Source organism: Theropithecus gelada, chromosome 19, assembly GCF_003255815.1.
Source record: "Theropithecus gelada isolate Dixy chromosome 19, Tgel_1.0, whole genome shotgun sequence".
NCBI classification, from domain to species: domain Eukaryota; kingdom Metazoa; phylum Chordata; class Mammalia; order Primates; family Cercopithecidae; genus Theropithecus; species Theropithecus gelada.
In genome coordinates, this window is record NC_037687.1 from 34,139,980 (window position 1) to 34,162,557 (window position 22,578).

General features: G+C 46.3%; 1 protein-coding gene across 1 annotated transcript; it reads left to right on the top strand.

The window, feature by feature from the left end:
* The first annotated feature begins 1,691 nt into the window (after positions 1–1,691).
* Positions 1,692–21,226, top strand: ZNF264 (zinc finger protein 264). The gene is made up of 4 exons (XM_025368829.1): positions 1,692–2,348; positions 4,322–4,448; positions 12,708–12,803; positions 18,502–21,226. The coding sequence occupies exons 1-4, from the start codon at positions 2,316–2,318 to the stop codon at positions 20,130–20,132; spliced, it is 1,887 nt and encodes a 628-aa protein (XP_025224614.1). The 5' UTR covers positions 1,692–2,315; the 3' UTR covers positions 20,133–21,226.
* The last annotated feature ends 1,352 nt before the right edge of the window (positions 21,227–22,578 follow it).

Consider the following 22,578-nt stretch of genomic DNA (forward strand, 5'->3'; position numbering starts at 1 on the left):
ACAGAGATCGTGCAAAAGAACTCCAGCCTGGGAAAAAAAAAAAAACTCTATCAAAAAAAAAAAAAAAAAAAAAAAAAAGAAAAGAAAACTATAGTGTTAGCTTAACCTTCCAGTTCATCTGAGTGGCCACGTGGTAATCTATGGTATGCAGCCACCCACAATACCCCTCCTCAGCATAAAGCAGCCAGAAAGATCATGTCCAGATTCCCCATGATCAAGGAATTGATAAATAGAAACCAGCTCCAGTGTTCCATAGAATTGATATTTATGGTTTCTTTTGAATAAACACATTACAGACATTGAGCCTCCCATTCCTAAAACTCGAGACACTTTTGTCTTATCTGATTTCCTTTCTCAGGAAACCAAGCATCAGCCTTCCCAAATAGTATAAAGAAACTGAAACTTGGCCGGGCACGGTGGCTCAAGCCTGTAATCCCAGCACTCTGGGAGGCCGGGATGGGCGGATCACAAGGTCAGGAGATCGAGACCATCCTGGCTAACACGGTGAAACCCCGTCTCTACTAAAAATACAAGAAAATTGGCCGGGCGAGGTGGCGGGCGCCTGTAGTCCCAGCTACTCGGGAGGCTGAGGCAGGAGAATGGCGTGAACCCGGGGGGGCGGAGCTTGCAGTGAGCCGAGATCATGCCACTACACTCCAGCCTGGGGCACAGAGCAAGACTCCATCTCAAAAAAAAAAAAAAAAAAGAAACTGAAACTTACTGGATTACCACATCTGGAAAACGAGATGCTATACCCCTTACCCATCATGATTGCCTAACTGACCATCTGCTGCCTGTTGACCCATTCCTCTTCCTTATCCCTTCCTAATTCCTGTTTTCTCACACATAGTTACACTTCTTCCCTGATGTATAAACCCCTAGTTTTAGTCAGTTGAGGAAAGGGATTTGAGATTGATCTCCCATTTTCCTCAGCTGCAGCACCGAATAAAGTCTTCATCCCTGACAATACTCGTTGTCTCGCTGATTAGCCTTCTGTGCAGCAAACAGCAGGATCCAGATGCAAGGCCTGGCCTTTCTGGTAATACTGTCATCAACCATTTAATGATGTAGACTTGGTCCCTGGCTCATGCTCTGTGTGTTCTCTTCTCCATCTACATGCATTGCCTTGATGGTCTCACTCAGTATCATGACTTGAAATAACAGTGTAAGATAACTCCTAAATTCATATATCCGTGCTCAAACCTTCCAACATTCAGTCATAAGTTGAACTGCCTGTGACAGAGATACTTTGTGGTTCTGTAGACATTTCAAACTAACCATCCTGAGCCTCCGAGCCTCCTCCACTTGCAGCCTCCCCACCTCAGAAGTGGGTAAATCCACGTTTTGTGTGGTCTGGGCCAAATACATGACTCCCTGCATCACATGGAGGCTGCACTCATCCAAAGAAAGCCCAAAAGAGGGCAGTTTGCGCACACAACGTGTCAGGGCAGGGCTTCCACTCAGTCATTAGGCTACTTTTTTGTGTTTTCCAAGATGATGATTCGGGGAGGAGGGATCTGAAAGGGGGTCAGTCGCCAGGCGAGCTGAGGACCCAGTTCTGCGCCTTTGCCTGTGCCCTGAACTGAAGTAAAGTCCCTGTCTCCCGAGCTCCGATTTTCCCGAGAGAAGAATGGAGTGTAACCCTTGCCCCTCGGTTCCCTCCCTCCATCAACTTCCCCTCGAGTTGTGCCCACCGTAAAGAGGTGGGTCTGGAGCGTCTCCTCGGGTCCTGGAGTGCCTTTCCCTGGAAGGAAAACTTGAGCCTTGAAGCGCTCCTCCCGTTGGCGAGCACATCAGGAAAACTACACTACCTAGAAGGCCGTGCGTTATGCGTGCGGCGGGAGCTGGGCCAATGACGGCCTAGGACGGGGACGATTCCGACGGCCCACGCCGGCGGGGGCGGGACTTCCGGGTTGTTCGCCGGGGACGCCATTTTCCTCTGCCCTTCTGTCTGAAGGGGTTTGTAGCCACTGAGGGCCCCAGCCGGGACCGCTTTGCAGGTGGCTAGTCAGGACCGAGCAGGGGAGGAGGCTAGGAATCCCCGCCGCACCTTTGTACGAGCCTGACTGAGCCTGACCGCCTCCAGGGGCTTGCTCCTGGGTCGTCGTGAAGCCGCGGTCTCTCCTCCCCCGCCCTTCAGCCTCGCGGTCGCCAGGGGCGGCGCCCTGGGTCTGGAACGCGGTTGCCACCGAGGAGGCGGCGGCCCCGAGCGCGCCTGGAAGCCCCGGGCAACCGGCCAGGGCCGGGCACAGGTGGGGTCCGTCAAGCCGCCCGGGGGTCCTTTGTCCCAGCTCTGCGGCCCGGGGGGTGACGTGATGGCGGCAGCGGTGCTGACGGACCGGGCCCAGGTGAGTGGACGGTGGCTTCGCAGTTGCCGCCTCCTTGCCAGCGCGGAGGCGGTTCCCGAAATGGGTGGGAGCCCAGGTATCCCCTATATTTGTCTTCGCAGTCGTCGTTCGCTTTGGTGTGTGGAGCTGGTTTGCCACTTAATTTATACCTGGCCGTAAAGGGTGTTGGGCCTCCTGGAAAGAGCTCCGTAGGTGGTTGAGTGAATGATGCTTGCTCTGGGGACTCCCATCATCCTTGGCCTGCAGGCATCCTCTCTGGTGGACCAGGTCTCATTCCAGCATGGAATTGGGGGCCTGAGAGGGGAAGGGGAGGGCAGGGCAGGGCAGTAGCAGGCCGACAAATGCGTGGACAGAGACAAAGTGTATGTTTAAGGAGGCTCAGGAGGGTGTGTGAGGTTGCCATGGTTTTCTGCGGCCGCTGAGACATGGACGGTAAGAGCGTGTGGTCTTTTCCTGGGCTTTCTACCCATCCACAGCTAGTACAGACATTGTGGCCAGTCAGATGCCGTTACTCTCATCGCTACAGCCTGCATTATCCTTGGCCGCTCGTGTTCCGTGGCTCCAAAGTATCCTGGCGTCCGAGACAAGTTCTGTCGGAACGCAGCAAGGAAAGAGGCTGGTGGTTGGTTCATTGTGGAATTTCTTTGGGGGGTCTGGGAGACCCAGGGAGATCCCAGAGGGCATGGGAAGCTGTTCTGGGGCCTGTCATTCCCCAGGTAGATGCAGCCCCTCCAGTGCCGCTCTGTGGGGTCAGTGAGGAATGCTGAGCTTTTTGTGCCCGTGTTCACAGATACTTTTTTTGTTTTGTTTTGAGACAGGGTCTCGCTTTGTCGCCCAGGCTGGGGTGCAGTGGCGCAATCTCAGCTTACTGCGGTCTCCGCCTCCCGGGTTCAAGCAATTTTCCTGCCCCAGTCTCCCAAGTAGTTGCAGGCATGCAGCACGACACCTGGCTGATTTTTGTATTTTTAGTAGAGACGGGGTTTCACCATATCGGCCAGGCTGATGTTCAACTGGCCTCAAGTGATCCGTCCACCTCGACCTTCCAAAGTGCTGGGATTACAGACATGAGCCACCATGCCCGGCCCACAGATACGTTTTCAGGGCTAATTGAAATGGACTTAATGTCAGAAATGAGTGGAAATGCTTATAACTTCATCACATTAGATTTGCTTTGATGTTGGGAGAGTGTTGGAGTTACACTGTTAGACTGTGAGTCATAGTCACCCCATGTTTAGATCCTATCTGTGGTAGTGAGATATGTGACCAGGTGAATTGATGGAACTTCCTTAGCATGGAGTGACTGTGAAGGTGATGATGGTGTTGATTGCAGGGGCTGTGGAAGGATTAATAAAATCCCAGAGCACACTGAGCATTGAATACTTTCTCTTTAAATTAACAACTGTTACTGGTGGGAAGGAAGTATTATTGTATTGATCTAGAAATCAAGGCTCAGAGAAATGAAATTATGTCTTTGCAGTCACAGCTGTCAAGTGTCGGTTTCAAGTGTTTGGAGCTAGGGACTTCTAGTCACTGTAACACAGAATGTGAAGCCTTCAACATGGGACATGCACCTAGCTGGACCAGTGAGACTCAGGTCCTGCTGTTGTAACCTTTGTTGCTATTATTACCATTTCCCTATTTCCTTGTCATTTTAGAGCCCTTAGTTTCTGTATTTCACAGTCCACAAGTTGTTTCCGTTGTCCTGTGTCATTCTCTAATGGCTCTTAAATAGGAGGCTTCTCTCCTTATTATGTTCAAAGCATCTCCCTTTCCTCTCGAGCCCAGCACAGAGCTAGGCCCTCAGGAGGTGCTCTGTGATTCAGGCCTCCATCACTGTACAACTTTTCTAGGCCCTCAGGAGGTGCTCTGTGATTCAGGCCTCCATCACTGTACAACTTTTCCAGTGGAGCACAATCTGTGATCACATTCAGCAGCTGAAAGGCCAATACTGCTAATTCTGTTTGACTTTCCAGGTGTCTGTGACCTTTGATGATGTGGCTGTGACTTTCACCCAGGAGGAGTGGGGGCAGCTGGACCTAGCTCAGCGCACCCTGTACCAGGAGGTGATGCTGGAAAACTGTGGGCTCCTGGTGTCTCTGGGTAAGGCTTTCCTTCCCCGCTTCACCATGCAGGTGACCTGCCACTTCTTCATTCCACCTTCTGACTCCAGGCCTGGCTGTACAAGAAGGCCTCTAGAACCTTCCTTGCCTCTTTCTCACAGCTTTAGTCATTTTCTACACTCACCTCTTCCTATCTGGTCTCCCTGTATCTCTTTGGGCTAAAGACAGAGTACTCTGGCTCCCAGCCAAAGGAGAAGGCGGTAAAAGAAAATGGGGTGTTTTGCAAACTCAGAGGTAGGATTTCCGGCTGTGCCTCATGAGGGGCTGGTGTAGGAACTGAGAACCACCACGATGGTGTCCTGGCTTCTCTCTCTGGGTCTGCTCATGTCATGTCTATTCTCTATGGCGTTTTCTGCCTTAGCGAGTTCAAGACAAGAATGGCCACCTGTATTAGGGTTCTCTAGAGGGACAGAACTAATAGAATAGATATATACAAAAAGGACAGTTTATTAAGTAGTATTAACTCACGATCACATCTGCAAGCTGTAGATCCATCTGCAAGCTGAAGAGCAAGGAAGCCAGTCCAAGTCCCAAAGCTGAAGAACTTGTCCGACGTTCGAGGGCAGGAAGCATCCAGCATGGGAGAAAGATGTAGGCTGGTAGGCTAGGCCAGTCTAGTCTTTTCACGGATTTCTGCCTGCTTCATATCCTGGCCTCACTGGCAGCTGATTAGGTGGTGCCCACCCAGATTAAGGGTGGGTCTGCCTTTCCCAGCCCAATGACTCAAATGTTAATCTCTTTTGGCAACACCCTCACAGACACACCCAGGATCAATATGTTGCATCCTTCAATCTAATCAAGTTGACACAGTGTTAACCATCACAAGTCCATCCCTTGTCAACTTGAACCCGTACACATCTCCTGAGATCATACATAATCTTCAAATAAAGACAAAAATAATTATGCCTAACATAATACAACTATCCTTCATGCAACCGAAACACACTAATCCCCAACCCAAGTGCTATTACATAAAGGTAACAATACTTAAATGCTGATATGAAGTCAATAAATCTTATATGTCATATGATAAAGGAAATAAAATGCAGATGTTTTATTAGTACAAGTGTATACATCACAAACATGTTTTTAATAAAAGAAGGAGGAAATACGACAATTATAGTCCTCATTTCTGCAACTGGTCACTTGGTCGTAGTTGGTATTGATGGCTGCCGCCTTCTCCTACACATTCTGTATTCACTTTGCCTTCAGCAAGCACCTCAGCAGGTCATGGTTTTTTTCCTGATGGAGTGACCCAAACCTCCATTCCTGAAGGGTCTGGGCTATTTGTAGTCCTGCCTGGTTTGGGCTGTTGTAGCTTCCCATTGACCTTAATCACAGGGCATGGTAATACTAAGAGATGCCCTAATAGATCTCCTGTATTCCATGCATACTCTTCCTTACCTCCATTGTGGAGTAGACTGATTTCATCGTGATAGTCTGGGTCAGTCATCCCAGCCAACACCGTACCTCCCTTCTTAGCCTATTGACTTAAAGATAGGAGGAGCCCAAAGTGTCCAGGTGGCAATCTTAACTTCCAGTTTAATGGAATCGTCGTGTCTCCTGATGGCAGCATTCCTCCCTCTGGAACTAAGACTTCTAGGCCAGCAGAATGTAATGTCGCGGGAATAGGAAGCAAAATTTTGCTAGTTGATCACTAGGGGTGATGGTGAGTGGTGCCATTTGCACTTCCACCCCTTGATTCCTGGACCCATGAATCCTGGCTGTGGGAGAAACAGTACCATATATTGGATGCTGATGCAGAGCATACATGGCCTACTGCAAAGTATTGTCACTAGTTGGCATAATTGTGACTTCGTAATTGTGACTTTTTGTGACTTCAAAAGGTCATTCCACCCTTCTGTCAATCCAGTTGCTTCAGTACTATGGGGAACATGGTAAGACCAGTGAATTTTGTGAGCATGAGCCCATTGCCACACTTCTTTAGCCATAAAGTGAGTGCCTTGGTCAGAGGCAATGCTGTTTGGAATACCATTACAGTGGATAAGGCATTCCATGAGTCCATGAATGGTAGTTTTGGCAGAAGCATTGCGTGCAGGATAGGCAAACCTATATCCAGAGTGTCTGTTCCAGTGAGGACAAACCTCTGCCCTTTCCATGATGGAAGAGGTCCAGTATAATCAACCTGCCACCAGATAGCTGGCTGATCACCCTGAGGGATGGTGCCATATTGAGGGCTCAGTGTTGGTCTGTGCTGCTGGCAAATTGGGCCTTCAGCAGTGGCAGTAGCCAGGTCAGCCTTGGTGAGTGGAAGTCCACGTTGCTGAGCCCATGTGTAACCCCCATCCCTGCCACTATGACCGTTTTGTTCATGGGCCCATTGGGCGATGACCGGGGTGGCTGGGGCAAGAGGCTGAGTGGTGTCCACAGAATGGGTCATCCTGTACAATTGATTTTTAAAACCCTCCGCTGCTGAGGTCATCCGTTGGTGAGCACTCACATGGGATACAAATATCTTCACAGTTTTTGACTACTCAGGTCCATCCACATCCCTCTTCCCCAGATTTCTTTGTCACCAACTTACCAATCATGCTTCTTCCAAGCCCCTGACCATCCAGCCAAACCATTGGCTGCAGCCCATGAATCAGTATATGATCACACATCTTCTCTTTTCTCCTTCCATGGAAAGTGCACAGGCCGGGCGCGGTGGCTCAAGCCTGTAATCCCAGCACTTTGGGAGGCCGAGACGGGTGGATCACGAGGTCAGGAGATTGAGACCATCCTGGCTAACATGGTGAAACCCCGTCTCTACTAAAAAAAAATACAAAAAACTAGCCGGGCGAGGTGGCAGGCGCCTGTAGTCCCAGCTACTCGGGAGGCTGAGGCAGGAGAATGGCGTAAACCCGGGAGGCGGAGCTTGCAGTGAGCCGAGATTGCGCCACTGCACTCCAGCCTGGGCTACAGAGCGAGACTCCGTCTCAAAAAAAAAAAAAAAAGTGCACAACCAGGTGCACTGCTTGAAGTTCTGCCCACGGGGAAAATTTCCCTTCGCCACTATCCTTCAGGGATGTCCTAGAAAGCAGCTGTAGTGCTGCAGCTGTCCACTTTCGGGTGGTTCCTGCATATCCTATAGAACCATCTGTGAACCAGGCCCTAGTCTTCTCTTCCTCTGTCAGCTGATGATAGGGAACTCCCCGTGAGGCCATCAGTGCAGGCTGGGGGAGAGAAGGTAGGGTGGCAGGAGTGGAGTCCGTGGGCATTTGAGCCACTTCCTCACGTAACTTACTTGTGCCTTCAGGATCCGCTTGAGCCCAATCACGTATATACCACTTACATCTGATGATGGGATGCTGCTGTGCATGACCACTTTATGGCTAGCTGGGTCAGAAAGCACCCAGTTCATGGTAGGCAGTTCAGGTTGCATGGACTTGATGACCCATAGTGTAACAGGCCAAGAGCTGTCTCTCAAAAGGAGAGTAGTTATCTGCAGAGGATGGCAGGGCTTTGCTCCAAAATCCTAGAGGCCTCCACTGTGATTCACCCATGGGGGCCTGCCAGAGGCTCCAAACAGCATCCTTATCTGCCACTGACATCTCAAGCACCATTGGATCTGCTGGGTCATATGGCCCAAGTGGCAGAGCAGCTTGCACAGCAGCCTTTCGGGTCCCACTCAAAACTGGCAGTCTTTCGGGTCACTCGATAAATAGGCCGGAGTGGCATACTCAAATGAGGAATGTGTTGCCTCCAAAACCCAAATAGGCCCACTAGGCATTGTGCCTCTTTCTTGGGTATAGGAGGGAGCAAATGCAGCAAATTATTCTTCACCTTAGAAGGCGTATCTCAACAGGCCACACACCACTGGACCCCTAGAAATTTTACTGAGGTAGAAGGTCCCTGAATTTTAGTCAGATTTATTTCCCATCCTCCGGCACACAAATGTCTCACCAGTAAGTCCAGTGTGTTTGCTACATCTTGCTCACTGGATCCAGGCAGCATAATGTCATCAATGTAATGGACCAGTATGATATCTTGTGGAAGCAAAAAGCGATCAAGGTCTCTCTGAATAAGATTAGGACACAAAGCCAGAGAGCTGATAGGCCCCTGGGGTAGGACCGTGAAGGTATATTGCTGGCCTTGCCAGCTGAAGGCAAATTGCTTCTGGTGGGCCTTATGGACAGGAATGGAGAAAAAGGCATTTGCCAAGTCAGTGGCTGCACACCAGGTACCAGGAGATGGTTAATTTACTCAAGCAATGAAGCCACATCTGGTGCAGCAGCTGCAATTGGAGCCACCACTTGGGTAAGCTTTCTATAATTCATGGTCATTCTCTAAGATCCATCTGTCTTCTGCTCAGGCCAAATGGGAGAGTTGAATGAGGATGTGACGGGAATCACCACCCCTGTGTCTTTCGAGTCCTCGAGGTTGGCACTAATCTCCACAGCCCCTCCAAGGATGTAACATTGTTTTTTATTTACTATTTTTCTAGGTAGAGGCGGCTCTAATGGCTTCCATTTGCCCTTTCCCACCATGGTAGTCTTCACCCTACCAGTCAGGGAGCCTGTGTGGGGCTTCTGCCAGCTCCTAAGCGTGTCTGTGCCTATTAGACCTTCTGGCAGTGGGAAAATGACCACAGGTTGAGTCTGGGGACCCACTGGACCCACTGTAAGTCGGGCCTGAGCTAAAACTCCTGACCTCCAAAAGCCCCTACTTTAACTGGAGGACTACAGTGACGTGTTGGGTCCCTGGAATCGGCGTCAGCTCAGAGCCAGTGTCCAGTAGTCCCTGAAATGTCTGATCATTCCCCTTTCCCCAGTGCACAGTTACCCTGGTAAAAAGCCAGAGGTCTCTGGCGGGCGCGGTGGCTCACCCCTGTAATTCCAGCACTTTGGGAGGCTGAGGCAGGTGGATCACAAGATCAGAAGATGGAGTCCATCCTGGCTAACACGGTGAAACCCGTCTCTACTAAAAACACAAAAAAATGAGCTGGGCGAGGTGGCGGGTGCCTGTAGTCCCATCTACTCAGGAGGTTGAGGCAAGAGAATGGTGTGAACTCAGGAGGTGGAGCTTGCAGTGTGCTGAGATCGCGGCACTGCACTCCAGCCTGAGCAACAGAGCAAGACTCTGTCTCAAAAAGAAAATAAAAGAAAAAAAAGAAAAAAACAGGGTCTCCTTAGGGAAGGATGGGAGAAAAATTACCTGCATAAATTGTCAGTAGTGTAGTGGGGTCCTTCCTCAAGGGACCTGACCTCCCCTTTATTCAAGGGGTTCTGGGTCTATAAACTGGCCCAAGTCTGGAAATTTATAGAGGAGGGGCCACGATTCTCTGCTTTTGTAATTCAAATTAGTCTTTTGTCCATTCGACCTGGAAGTTTTCTGCTTATATAAATTATGTAGAATTGCAGTAGGCTTCCTATCAGTTTCACTTCTAAGAACACCCTGATTAATTAGCCAATGGCAGAGATCTACATACGTCAGACTGTCCTGATTGCTGCTTTGTCTCTGCTGTCCATTATGATAGCTATGCCTACCTTGCCTTTGATGGTTGAGTGCCACCACTTGGCCCCTGCCACCTGGGGATCCAGTTATTCCCAATGTATCTAAATTTTTGTAGATGAGTGACTGCAGTTCCCACTGCTAGATCTGGCAATTACAGGGCTCTTCAAAGATGCAAGTGCTGCCCTCGCAAATCTGTTTCCCAAGGCATTGGTCAAGGGTATGTCCTCTGGACCCTCCCAGCTGGGATGAGTAGGTCTAAAGTGACTAATCCACTCCACCATCCCAGTCACCCTGAGCCTTTGGATCCCTTCCTCTACATTAGACCAAGGGAGATCAAGCATTCCCAGCTCGCTCATGATGGGCCATCTTTTAATCCATATTTCAGCTAGCCAAGCAAATAAGCTATTACAACCTTTTTTAGCTCTCCAAGCTGCAACATTAAATGCAAGATCCCTACTTAGTGGGCCCAAATCAATAAATTCAGCCTGATCCATCTGTCTGTTCCTTCGTTGCGGCATTATCCCACACCCTTAATATCCATTCCCATGCCTGTTCTCCAGATTCTTGCTTCTATAAACTAGAAAACTCAATTCCTTTCGAGTGCAGCTCACCTCCCCATGGGTCACACTCTGAACCTCACCTCTGTGGGCCCACCAGGACTTTAGTTATAGGTCTAGAAGCAAACAAAGATGTTGGGGGTGCCAGAGGAGAATCAACGTTATCTTGCCTGGCAACTGCCTCAGGGGAGGCCATCACTGTTGCTTCAGGCAGCGCAGGGTTGATCTCTTCAGACAAAGGTGGAAAGGCTGATGGCAGCATGGGCCAGGGAGGGGATGTTGCCACTACTGGGGATGGGGAAGCTGTTTCTTCTGGCAAAAAAGTTTCAAAAAGAGTTTACAAGCTCAGCGTCCCCAGCTTCATCAGGGTCCTCCCACACATCCCTATTCCGAGTTTCAGGGTCCCATTCTTTTCCTATCAGTGCCCTCACTTTAACAGTAGACACCTGGTGAGGCTGTGCATGCACCTTTTGTTGCAGGTCAGCCACTCACATGACGAGCTTATGTCTGCTTTCTCACAATTTCAGCTGTTTCTCTACAGGAGATAAGACTCAGGGCAATCTTAGCAGATTTGAGGCTTAGTATCTGCTTCTGAAGCCAGGAGTTAGAATCCCTGAGTTTATCATTTTCTTCCATTACTTTGTCCAGTGAACTTAGGAGCAGCCAACCAGATTCATTATGTTCCTTGTTTCTCCACATATAGTCAAATGTATTTCATGAACCACTAAAAATTTAAAAAACTGAACGTCCTGCTGTGACAGAGTTATATAAGGACATTTACAGAAACATCAAATAGTATCTACTCTCACCAACGTTTCATAAAAAGAGGACTTCTACTTAAAAAAAAAAAAAGAAAGAAAACACAACCCTCAAAGGACAGCTTCATAAGTCTGGAATCACTGAACCTGCCCCTCCCCCTGCCTGCTGGTCGCTGAGGATGGCTCCTCCAGCTCACATCTCTGTGTCGTCATCACCACCCACCACCCACTCTGTGGTGCTGTTTCTTCCTTAGTGTAGTGTTTGGAAGGGGAGCCAGGACCCTGGTGTCCAGCCCCAGCTCTGCTCTTTAAAAACTGTGTGGCCTGGTGAAATGACTGACCTTGTCTGTGCCTCAGCGTTCTCATTGGTGAGATGAGGACTTACCACATCTGCATCCCAGGGTTGTTACCGGGGTAAAGAGTTATTGATAGGGTTTGGCTCTGTGTCCCCACCCATATCTCACCTTGAATTATAATAATCCCCATGTGTCGTGGGGGGTAATTGAATCATGGGGGCGGGTTTTTCCCGTGCTGTTGTCGTGATAGCAAATAAGTCTCGTGAGATCTGATGGTTTTATAAAGGGAGTTCCCTTACACATGCCGTCTTGCCTGCTGCCATGTAAGACGTGCCTTTCTCCGCCTTGTGTCATGATTGTGAGGCCTCCCTAGCCTTGTGAAACTGAGTCCCTTAAACTTCTTTTTCTTTATAAATTACCCAGTTTCGGATATGTCTTTATTAGCAGCGTGAGAACAGACTAATACAGTTATGACGTGAAAAGGGCTCGAAACAACACCTGGGAGACCAGGCTGTGTGCAGGGAGCCATTGCCATCCTGTTGCCATCAGTACTGTTACTGTCATCCGCATCACAATCACTGTCGTTGGCATGCCTGGACCCGGGACGTTCTGGGCAGCGTTGTGAGCCTGGGTTTCTTTCTCAATAAAATGGTGTTGATCACGATGTGGACTTCCTGGGAATTCTGTGAGAAAATCCTCAGCTAGAAACCTCATTTTGTCTTGGGTCTAGAGAAAGAGCATTATAAAACATTTCTTAGGAAGCAAAAAAAAAAAAAAAAAAAAAAGACTTAGATCACTGAAATCACATACCTTGTTTCGAATGAAAAGAGTCAGTATTTAATATTTAAATACCTCAGTTTTTCTCTAAGGTATTCCCTAAATATTGTTCACTTTTGAAATGACATAATGCATTTAAATGCTTGGCATAGTCCCTTGGATGTGTTTATATCCTATAAGTACTAGTTTTTGACTTACTATTAGGAGTAGAGATTCTGCGGCAGCATGACAGGACCTGCTCTTGATTTCCAGGTCACATGCCAGCTTTTCGTTCCCGTGCACAGGAGCGGCTTCATTCCAAGGTCTGGTCCGCATCCTAAGTCCCAGACTGGATTGAAGGTCTTTATTTCTTTTCACCAACATCCATGTGTCCACTTTCTTTCTCCATAAACAGGGTGTCCTGTTCCCAGACCTGAGCTGATCTACCACCTAGAACATGGGCAGGAGCCATGGACCAGGAAGGAAGACCTCTCCCAAGACACCTGTCCAGGTAGGAGCCAAGATCTGGGGAGGTCGGAGTCCCTGCTGGCTTGAGACTGGATGGAGACCACCGGCCCTGGAATCCCTTGGGAAGCTTCTCATTGTGGCCTCTCTATATATAACTCCATATAACTGTATCACAGTAGAGTGTTCCATTTAAGAGCCATGGAGCCCTTTGACCTGTGGTTTCTCTGTCCTCCCAACCCCGTCACGGTGTCACCATTCCTGGGAAGGAGTGAGATTTATGAACTAAGATGTGTCCAGGGGTTCCAACTGTGTGGGCCTGAGTTGTGGCTTACCAGTCACCTGCTGTGTGGTCAAGATCTCCTGTCTTTATATATAACTTCAGCTAAGTTAACAGTAGCTGCTGTATCAGACAGACTCTTAACATTTCAGTGGTTCACATGTGATAACTCTTACTCATACCAGGGTCTGTGTGGGTCAATGGGGAGCTCTGTACCACACAGTTATTCAGGACCCAGCTTCCTTCTGTCGTCAGCCTGTTGCATTAAGATTATCCTAACATCCTCGAGCTGGCAGAGAATTGAGGGAATAAGGGAAGTTACACCCACTTCCAGAAATACCAGCTCCCGTCACATTCCACCCATAGGAACTAGGCATTAGTCTTGGGTCCATGGGTCTGGGAAATGTGGCTGAGCCACTTGCCCACGGAGAAGAGCAGAAGGTTTGGTGAACACCTACTCTCAGTCCACTACATTGAGTCTGTTCCTGAAAAGTGTTACTAGGAATCATTTTTATGTCACTGAGTAGTTTGGAGATGTTATCATGTGATACAGTAATGCATAAAACCGAATAGTTTCTGAGCCATAGTAAGTGACTCATCAAAATGTCATTATTAACCTTAAAGAGTGATGCTCTGTTACATTTCCTTCAGAACTCTGGGGAATAGGGCCTTTCTTACTCTCCCAATTTCTCTTTCCAGTTATATTCTGCCTATTAGCCTCTCCCACCTTCTCCTTCCACCCATTCCCTTAGTGTCAGTCAGACACTAAGAAGCAGTATTTCGCCCATGTCTTCCTATATCTCCTGTTTTCCAAAATCCTCAGGGTGACATTTGACCTTCTCTGTCCCACACTCAGGCTGCTGAGGACACTGAGGCCATCTGTCAGGTGTGTGGATTGGTGCCACTGCAGAGCCTTGGCCTCTGCCCGCATGGGTTCCTTGAGCTGCTCATCCAACCCTGAGTGTCTGTGCAGTCCCTGTTCAGCCCTTCAGAGTCTCTTCCAGATCGTCCCCTCTTCAGTGCCACTCTCCACTTGAAAATCTCAAAAGCACAAAACTCAACATGCGTAACAAGGAACCCATGATCTTGCTCGCTCCTGCCACCTCCCAAGTTTCTGTGAATGGCTCTGCCATCCAGGCAGATTAGGGGACTGGCCCCAACCTCAGACAGGTCAATCCCTCCACCTCCGTGAGTCCCTGCATCCAGCCAACCAGACAGTTTTCATCTCCAGGCACAGATGTCTCAGCATGTGAGTGCTGATGTGTCAGCAGGCTTTCATGTTGAAAAGAAAGTCCACCGTCCTGTATTGCTTGATCAGCAGCCCTTAAATGTTTATCTCAACTTCTCTTTTCCTTACTGAAAGAGGTCTTGCCCCAGTCATGGCCAGTTCCTATACCAGGGTCTAGATGACGCTTCTTTTCATGGACATCCTTTCTTCATTTATATTCTGCTTGTTTTGTGATTTCATCCTTCTCTACTCAACATAAAAATATGCTTGTTTTTTCTTTTTGCTTTTCTTTTTGTTTAGATAGAGTCTCACTGTATAGCCCAGGCTGGAGTGCAGTGGTGCTGTCTTGGTTCACTGCAGTCTCTGTGCCTCAGCCTCCCAAGTAGCTGGGATTACAGGTACACGCCATTACACCCGGCTAATTTTTGTGTTTTTTTGTTTGGTTGGTTTGTTTTGTTTTTTGAGATGGAGTTTCGCTGTTGTTGCCAAGGCTGGAGTACAGTGACGCAATCTTGGCTTACTGCAACCTCTGCCTCACGGGTTCAAGCGATTCTCCTGCCTCAGCCTCCCGAGTAGCTGGGATTCTAGGCGCGTGCCACCACGCTCAGCTAATTTTTTGTATTTTTAATAGAAATGGGGTTTCACCATGTTGGCCAGGCTGGTCTCCTGATCTCAGGTGATCCACCTGCCTTGACCTCCCAAAGTACTGAGATTACAGGCGTGAGCCACTGTGCCCGGCCTCAAGTTTCTTACACTTGAAGAAAATAAATGCTTCTGGCTTATGATACATTTGTATATTAATTGATACATTTGTTTAGTATGTGAGCATTTAATTGTCTAGATTTGGCTGGCACCGTGGTTCATGCCTATAATCCCAGCACTTTGGGAGGCTGAGGTGGGAGGATTACTTGAGCTCAGGAGTTTAACACCAGCCTGGGAAACGTGGCGAGACCCCCTCTCTGCAAAATTAAAAAAATTAGCTGGGCATGGTGGCTCACGCCTGTGGTCCTAGCTATTCTGGAGGCTGAGGTGGGAGGATCTCTTGAGCCCAGGAGGTCAAGGCTGAAGTGATCTTATTCAGGCCACTGCACTCCAGCCTGGGTGACGGTGAGCTCCTGTGTCAAAAAAATAAATAAATAAAAATAATTCATGAGAGACCATGAAGCAGAGGCAAAAAATAATAATGACTGTCTACGTTTCATTCACAAAAACAGTGATGCTGTGGACATTCGTATATATAGTTTGTTTTCCACTTGTGGACGAGCATTTTTTGATAATTCTTGGAGTGAAATTATTGGTTTGTAGGCTATGCAAATGCTCAAGTTTGCAAGGTCATTCCTTTTGTTTTTTAAAGCGCCTATGCCAATTTGCACTTAACCAGAAAAGTGAGAGGTTCCACTGATCCATATCCTTTCCATTATAAGGCTTCTCAATGTTTGCTCATCAAATGGACACAGAGTAGTCTCATGTGCTCTTGCTTTCCCTTTCTTTCACTGCTGTAATGTTTTAGCAACTTACCATAATTTTTGGTTGATTTATATTTTCTTCTGTGAAAATACAAATCATTTTTTATTTTATGATAAATGCCTATTTCCATTAACCTGTTTTCCTTTCTCTGTTTGCTTGGTAGGGGTTCTTTGTACATTTCTTATGCTTACCTTTTATTACTTATATATGCTGAAAAACATATTCTAGGTTTTAATTTTGTCCTCTTACTGTCTTTAAAGTATCTTTCACCAAAACATCTTAATTTATTGTAGTCTAACTTGCAACTTTTCTTATATAATTAATCATCTTTTGTCTTGTATAAAAAATGTTGGTTTACCTCCATATTAAAAATATATTTTATTCTAAAAGTTTTAAAACTTGGCATTTAACATTTTTTGAGTGAGGTTGATTTGGAATATATAGTGTGATAGCAATGCAGTTATTTTCCTTCTCCATGTGGCTACCCAATTTTTCTAGCTTCGTTTGCTTAACAGACCATCAAGTTCTGTATTAAGTATAGTTGGTATTTTACAGGGATTTATATTGAATTTATATAATTTGGGTCAAATTGTCAGTTCAGTTCATATTATTCTTCATTGATGTAGATCGTCTTTATTGTCTTCAAATAAGATTATATAATTTTCTTCATCTTGATCATGTATATTTGGAGTTTTTTTGTTTGTTTTTAAGAGACAAGGTGTTGCTCTGTTGCCCAAGCTATAGTACAGTGGCACAGTCATAGTTTGCCGCAGTCTTGAATTCTGGGGCTCAAGCAATCCTCCCCGCTCAGCCTCTAGAGCAGCTGGGACTACACAGGCTTACACTACCATGCCTGTCTACTGTGTTTTTGGTTTTGTTTTTAAATAATTTTTTTAGAGATGGGAGCTTGCTGTGTTTCTCAGAGTGGTGTTGAACTTCTGGGCTGAAGTAATCTACTCACCTCGGCCTCCCAAAGCACTGGGATTACAGGCTTTGGGGGGCTGAGGTGAAAAGATGAGCACAGGCCAGGTGCGGTGGCTCACGCCTGTAATCCCAGCACTCTGGGAGGCCAAAGCGGGCGGATCACGAGGTGAGGAGATTGAGACCATCCTGGCTAACATGGTGAAACCACGTCTCGACTAAAAATGCAAAACATTAGCTGGGCATGGTGGCGGGCGCCTGTAGTCCCAGCTACTTGGGAGGCTGAGGCAGGAGAATGGCGTGAACCTGGGAGGCGGAGCTTGCAGTGAGCTGAGATTGCGCCACTGCACTCCAGCCTGGGCGACAGAGCGAGACTCCGTCTCAAAAAAAAAAAAAAAAAGAACAGATGAGCACCATACACAGCAGCCTGGCCATTGGTCGTGTGTGTGGTGCTCATCTTTTCTCCAGGCCGTTCCTCAGGCACACGAGACTCTGTGTCAAGCCAGGTCCTCTTAACTCTTTCTTTATGAGCCTTGGAGTGATAGTAACATCAGTCATACGACCTTCACTGTCACCCAGCTTGGAATCATGGGAATCAATCTCCCCTCTGTCCCTGGATTGTCATCAACACCATCCTGCAGTTTCTTTGTACTTTGTCTCCTAAGACTACAGTGTCCTTCCCGCTTTCTCTTTATGGCAACTCTTCTTCACAAGCATAGGACTCACTTCGTTGAGCACCTCTTACTGGATAACTGATTTCTTCCTACCCAGGATTAGCCAAGCTCAAGGTTAAGGACACAGTTCTCTAAGACTACCAGGTCTGTCCAACTCTACTGACACCGACTACAATTTGGGTCCCAAAGCCATTGTCAAGTTCACTAATTAGTTAAAAAGACTCAGAAAACTCCCTAAAACCTATTTTAGTTACAGTCATGTTTATTACAGCAAAGGGAACAAATTAGAAGTGACACAGAATGTTGGGTTGGAAAGGTTCCCAACACAAAGCCTTAGTGTCTTCAGGAACTCACTGTGCCCCAGTCTGGCACATGGCAATATGAGCTTAGAGTGTTGCCAACCCAGGAAACTCACTGGCTCTTCATTGTCCACAATTGTATTGAAGCCTCATTACATAACCACAGTTGATTGTCTCATCACCTGTGTGGCTCGGTCTCCGGCATGCCATCCTTTCCAGAGATTCAGCATTTACATTATGACTTAAGCCCTAACCTTCTAATCACCTGGCTTAGCTTTCTGGTGTGTCCAGACCTTAACCCGATCAGAATAAACTGTGGAGGGGTCCATAATGAGTTACCTGTTTGCATAAACTGCCAGATGGGGCTGTTGGGTCCCACCATGAGGAAGAACATTTTGGAAATACTCAGTGTTTACAGGTTACTTTCCATGACTTCACACGAAAAGCGTACTTCTCTTTGGGGATTAATTTTTTTGTTACTCGCTTCCTGTCTTCCATGTGGGCTCATTAGGTGCTCCTTCCTCGTGTTCTTGTAGCAAGACAGCATGTCCTCGCTTAGTTGCCCAGAGGAAGCTTACCACGCACAGTGTCATCGTTACTCTGTCTACCCAGGTCCAGTCTGTAATTGTGAAGGTGACTCCACGGACAGACGCATTGTCTCCTGACTCTGCCTGTGCCCCTAGGTCTCCCCTTCAGAATATCCCGAGTCCATGGACCAGGATAGAAAGAAATTGCAAACCATAGAATTTGAGATACAGAAAATAGCAGACACAGAGGCAATGTTTTTATCTACGGTTTTTCACAGAAACGGTAATACTCTTTTTTCCATGTTGTCCTTTACTAACAGGCCCTTTTGTGTGCTGGATTTCTTTCAGGCAACAAAGGAAAACCTAAGACCACAGAACCTACCACTTGGGAGCCAGCCTTGTCAGAGGGAATCTCACTTCAGGGACAACTGACAGAAGGAAACTCAGTGACTGACTCCCAGTTGGGGCAAGCCGAGGATCAGGATGGGCTACCAGAAATGCAGGAAGGACACTTCAGACCAGGAGTAGATCGCCAGGAGAAGCCTCCTGGGAAAATGAGCCCTGAATGTGATGGTTTAGGGACAGCTGATGGTGTGTATTTGAAGATCAGACAGGAGCAAGTCTCTCCAGGAGATACAGTCCACACCCATAACTCATGTGAGTCCGGTAAAGATCCCATGATTCAGGAAGAAGAAAATATCTTTAAATGCAGTGAGTGTGGAAAAGTATTTAACAAGAAACACCTCCTTGCTGGACATGAGAAAATTCACTCTGGAGTGAAGCCCTATGAATGCACAGAATGTGGGAAAACCTTTATTAAGAGCACACATCTCCTGCAACATCACATGATCCACACTGGGGAGAGGCCCTATGAGTGCATGGAGTGCGGAAAGGCCTTCAACCGCAAGTCATACCTTACCCAGCACCAGCGGATTCACAGTGGAGAGAAGCCTTACAAGTGCAGTGAATGTGGAAAGGCCTTCACCCACCGCTCCAATTTTGTCTTGCATAACAGGAGACACACAGGAGAAAAATCCTTTGTGTGCACAGAATGTGGGCAAGTCTTTCGACACAGGCCAGGTTTTCTCCGGCACTATGTTGTTCACAGTGGTGAGAACCCCTACGAGTGCTTGGAGTGTGGCAAGGTCTTCAAGCACAGGTCATACCTCATGTGGCACCAGCAGACTCATACCGGGGAGAAGCCCTATGAGTGCAGTGAATGTGGGAAGGTCTTCTTGGAGAGCGCAGCCCTGATTCACCACTATGTCATCCACACTGGGGAGAAGCCCTTTGAGTGCCTCGAGTGTGGGAAGGCTTTCAACCACCGATCATACCTCAAGAGGCACCAGCGGATTCACACTGGGGAGAAGCCCTTCGTGTGCAGTGACTGTGGAAAGGCCTTCACCCACTGCTCTACTTTTATCTTGCATAAAAGAGCCCACACTGGAGAAAAGCCTTTTGAATGCAAAGAATGTGGGAAAGCCTTTAGCAATCGGAAAGACCTCATTCGCCACTTCAGCATCCACACTGGAGAGAAGCCCTATGAGTGCGTGGAGTGTGGAAAGGCCTTCACGCGCATGTCAGGCCTCACGAGGCACAAGCGGATTCACAGTGGAGAGAAGCCCTATGAATGTGTTGAGTGTGGGAAATCGTTTTGCTGGAGCACAAACCTCATTCGCCATGCCATCATCCACACTGGAGAGAAGCCGTATAAATGTAGTGAATGTGGAAAGGCCTTCAGTCGCAGCTCATCCCTCACTCAGCATCAAAGGATGCATGCTGAGAAAAATCCCATCAGTGTAACAAATGTGGGAAGACCTTTTACAGGTGGACAAACCTCAGTTACCCTTCGAGAACTTCTTTTAGGGAAGGACTATTTGAATGTAACCACGGAGGCAAATGTTTTGCCAGAGGAAACATCTTCCTCGGCGTCTGATCAACCATACCAAAGAGAAACCCCTCAAGTGTCTTCACTGTGAGAAAAACCTGTTGCTGAATATTGCTTGTCATCTGAAGAGTCATATTAGAAATTCATTCAGTCGAGAGCCTTATTCTGCATCTGATAATTTATCCTGGGGAGAGACCCAGTCATTATTGTGCACATAGGAAAACCTTCAGCTGCATCTTTCTCCTTAGTTTACAGTGCAATGTTATCTCAGGAATTATTTTCAAAAGGAGGAGGAGACATAGAAAAAATGAAATGCAAGCACAGATCTTTTCAGACTTCTCTGCCAAGTCTATGGTGCTTTGTCATAGATTTCTTAATGTGTTTGGGGGAAGGGAAATGTTTCAAGGTAAAGGGCCTTGACCCTTTTTGTGCTTGTGTGTACATTTATTGCTATCCAGTGTCAGAATAGGTAGTTTAGGAAAAGTTTGCAAACTTTAATCGCACATCTTCTGTGTTCCACAATAGTACTTACTCTTGAGAAGCGTAATTTTATGACAACTTAGGAGGCTTGAGCCATGAAATACTCACGTTTAAGTCAGTAAGGATACACATATTAACACTCAGGCTTTTTTCTTGATGCCCATCTTTTGGTTTACTTCATCACTGTAGCCATATGGTAAATTTTTATTTTTTAAATTTTAAAAAAATTACGTAGCTCAAAATGTCAATGGTAAATTTTTAAATTGAGTAAAGTGATTCTTCTTTGCTCTTTAAAATTGACAGCATTTCTAGTTCCTTTGACATTGCGTATAATTTTTAGGATTAGTTTGTACGTATTTACAAAACAGTCTTAGATTTTTACAGAAATTGAGTTAAATCTGTGGATTAATCTGTTAAGAATTGGTATCTTTACTATGTCGGGTTTTGTAGTTCATGAGTTCAGGAGTAGGTCTCTTAATTTATAATAGCTAAGCATTCCTCAAAGTATTTCATTAATGTTAAAATTTTCAGCATACAGATCCCTATGCATTTTTGTTAGAATTTGCATCCTAGTGTGCTTTTTTGTTTGTATGTGTGTAAGTTGAGTGATTGTAAATGGCATTGATGTTTGAACTTTGAATTGCACACAGTTTTTGGTAGTATACAGAAATATAATTTTTTGGACATTGTTTTGCTACCCTGCAACCTTGCTGAGTTCACTTATTATTTTTAGCTATTTTTTTTTGACAGAGTCGTTGGACTTTTCTATATAGAAATGTCATCTGCAAATATAGACCATTTTTTATCTTTCATCTTATCTGTATACCTTTTATTTCCTTTTTGTTTGTCTTACTGCATTGCACAAGCTGGGACTTTCATTATAACGTTGAATAGGAATAGTGAGAAAGGCCATCCTTACCTGGTTCCTGATAATAGGGGGAAAATGTTCAGTTTTTTGTTTTTTTGTATTTTGTTTGAGACAGGGTCTCGCTCAGTCACCCAGGGTGGAATGCAGTGGCACAATCTTGTCTCACCATAGCCTTAAGTTCCCTGGCTCAAGTGATCCCACCACCTCAGCCCCCACCACCCCCCAGTAGCTGGCACTACAAGCACACACTACCACGCCCAGCTAATTTTTGTATTTTTTTGTAGAGACAGGGTTTCACCGTGGTGCCCAGACTGGTCTTGAACTCCTGGGCTCAAGCAATCTGCTTGCCTGGGCCTCCCAAAGTGCTGGGATTACAGGCATGAGCCAGAGGGCACAGCACGTTCAGTTTTCATCATAAAGTATAATGTAAGTTTTATAAAACACATGTTCTCTATAAGCATAAAAATGTCCTCTGTTCCCAGTCTTCTGCGATTCTGTGTTGCTATGAATGAGTGTTCAATTTTGTCCAGTGCTTTTGCTCCACCAGTTGTCATCATGCTGTTTTGCTTCTACATCCTTTTGATAGAATGTATTGCTTTGATCAAGTTTTGAATATTGAGCCAGGCTTGCATCCTTAGAACAAAGCACCAAGCACACTTGTTTGTAGAGTATAATATCATTTGACATCATTCCCTTTGTTTGTATTTTGTTGAGGAAATATTCCTCTAATTTATTGGCTAATGATGTGTAGTTCTGTTTCTTTTTTCTTTTGTTTCTTATGTTCTAAATGTCTTATATGTGGTTTTGATGTCTAGGTGATCTTGACATTTCAACATTAATTGGAAAGAGTTCTAATTTTTGGAAGACTGTGTAGAATTGGTGTTATTTGTTCTTGTCACGTTTGATGACCTCTAGTCAACCATTGGGCTGGAGATTTTTCTTCTGGAGGCTTTTACATTACATATTTATTTTATTGAATAGGTAGAACTATTCAAAGTATCTATTTCTTGTGTAATAAATTTCGATAGTCTGTCCTGTTGAAAGAATATTTCATCTATATTTGTAGCATTCCCTTATTCTTTTTTGATAGCAGGATCTGCACTTATATCATTTTATTTTTAATATTTAAAATGTACATACTCGTTTTATGATCGAGTCTTCTTAGACATTTATCAGTTTTATTGTGCAC

Bases quoted from the DNA above. Each gene is read 5' to 3' on its own strand.
- ZNF264 (XM_025368829.1), top strand. From the start codon at position 2,316: ATGGCGGCAGCGGTGCTGACGGACCGGGCCCAG. The intron at 4,449-12,707 runs GTAAGGCTTTCC...CTCCATAAACAG, and splicing joins TGGGCTCCTGGTGTCTCTGG to GGTGTCCTGTTCCCAGACCT. The intron at 12,804-18,501 runs GTAGGAGCCAAG...GATTTCTTTCAG, and splicing joins CTCCCAAGACACCTGTCCAG to GCAACAAAGGAAAACCTAAG.